The 2,151-nt window shown below is 36.9% G+C and overlaps 1 protein-coding gene across 1 annotated transcript in view; it reads left to right on the top strand.

The window, feature by feature from the left end:
- Positions 1 to 2,151, top strand: part of LOC106878069 (acetoacetyl-CoA synthetase) — a 50,355-nt gene extending 48,204 nt beyond the window's left edge. The window contains exon 19 of the mRNA XM_052974499.1: positions 8 to 2,151. Coding sequence (XP_052830459.1) covers positions 8 to 145 — 138 coding nt within the window. The 3' untranslated portion in view covers positions 146 to 2,151. The remainder of the gene's footprint in view (positions 1 to 7) is intronic.

Raw genomic sequence — 2,151 nt, 5'->3', positions numbered from 1 at the left:
TTTCTAGTATACTATAAATGGGAAAAAAGTTGAAATAGCCATCAGCAAAATCATAAGCGGCCAAAATGTGTCACAACGTGGCACTTTATCAAATCCAGAATCCTTGGATCTTTACAGCAATATTGAAGTCTTGCAGAATTATTGACCAGTTAAAAAGTGAATCTGATCTCGTCTCTGAATCCTGAGGAAATAATTCAGCCTAGAATACTTGCCACTTACCGAAAGTGATCTTTATATTTTTGGTGATAATTATCAGGGGTGTCTTTGTATATAGTGATGTATTTATCGAGAAAATTTGAATTTCTGTTGGGTTTTTAAAAAATTTTTTATATTGTACTTTTTCCCAGATTGTTACTGATGTAAGAGCGATTAATTTTTATCTTAATTAATCCTACTAGTTTACCCGCTTTGATCTCTCCGATTCCATAAGAAGAGGAGGCAAGAGACAACTTATTACTACAAACTACTGGAAGGATTGATTTGATTTTATTTTTTTTCCCTCCATGTTTCCCTCTATCGCAGAAAGTTTCTATCAGGTCCAAATACACTTGAAAAATACCATAAATTGCTATTTTTATAAACCTTGCCCTCCACACTCCCCAAATGCTACAGCTTTTACCAGCTTTACTAAAAAATGTTAAAGCCATTTTAAACATTGTAAGTTTTGTTTCCACAAGGTATTTTGTCTGCCCTGTTCTTGTCCAGTCATTTCATCAGGTATTTGTTTCCAAATGGAAATGGTTTTAATTCATACTTTTTATGATGAACTCCAAAAATCCTATTTATGGACCTCAGGGACCCATTCACAGGGCTGCTACTTAATTTGAATCTATCCAACATCAAAACAGATAAGACATATCTTCCTCTATAAGATTCATTAGTCTATTACAAGAAACTTACCCAACAATGAGTTGAACTCGGCAGAACAACCTACAAGCATCCAGTCTTTATGTGCTAGTAACCTAATCATCTAATACAGCAGTTCTCAACCGCGGCCCCAGGGCCACATGCATCCTTCCTGCAAACCCTGACGGTCTTCTGTCTTTAAATATAATAAACCTTTCTTTGACTTGTTTTACCTTTTTTAGTGTGGCCCCTAAAACAATCCAGGCTTTGGATCTGGCCCCTGATATAAAAAAAGGTTGAGAACCACTGATCTGATATCTTGACCAACTGGGTCATTAAAAGTTAAACATAATTGGCCATAGACACAATACGCCTGTTACCATTAGCATGGTACTCACTGCCTACCCTTTGGTAGGTTGTCTACAGCCTCTGAGTTACTATAGGTGAGGTGAAAAGTGTATAAAATGCTCAACCATGAGAATATACCAGAAAAAAATAATGCCATGGAAAAATAAAGAATAGGTGGATACATGCCACAGAGTGTGACAAGGCTGGCCCCTTTCGAATTACAGGTACTACTCATTTTTGCCAGCTGAGTGGACTGGAGCAACATGAAACAAAGTGTCTTACTCAAGGACACAAACAGACTGCTAGGAATCGAACCCACATCCTCATGATCGTGAACTGAGTACTCTAACCATTAAGCCACACATCTTGTCGATGATTTTATTTATAAATGTGTAAGCAAAATAAATTAGTGAAAGGTAGACCAAGCCGAAAATGAAACAAACAGGCGAGATGTGGTCCTGTCAAGGAGGGCAATAATTCTGAATAGGGACTGACTCGGACTATGACAACCCATGCCATCATGGAAAGCAGACATAATGTGATTATAATGATGAGGAGGAGGAAATCCTTAAGCCATTTGAATATGGCTTTGCATTGAATCATTAGGTTGTTGCATAAAATTCCTTATAGTATTAGTTTAAACTCTCAACACTGAGTTCAAATCCTGGGTTGGTGTGGAACTTGTGAGAAAATCAGACCAGATGCCTTGCAGTCTTTGTTTCCTGGTTCTTTGCATTCTAATTTCAAATCCCACCATGGCCTATCCTTGGGTGGGTAAATTCAATCCATCGTCTTGGTTTCAAACCACCACCTGTCCCCTTATAAAGTTAATCCCGTAACATTGGTGGGGAAAATATTTTGAATCTCACTTGAAAATCTATTTCTTAGAATATTTTAATATTTTTTAATACTCAGATACATCTGTACACATCTAAATAAAGATTTTCATAAAACAGC

Source organism: Octopus bimaculoides, chromosome 1 (genome assembly GCF_001194135.2).
Source record: "Octopus bimaculoides isolate UCB-OBI-ISO-001 chromosome 1, ASM119413v2, whole genome shotgun sequence".
In the NCBI taxonomy this organism is placed as follows: Eukaryota; Metazoa; Mollusca; class Cephalopoda; order Octopoda; family Octopodidae; genus Octopus; species Octopus bimaculoides.
The sequence above is the reverse complement of the archived record's forward strand: the minus strand, read 5'-3'. Positions and strand labels throughout refer to the sequence as shown.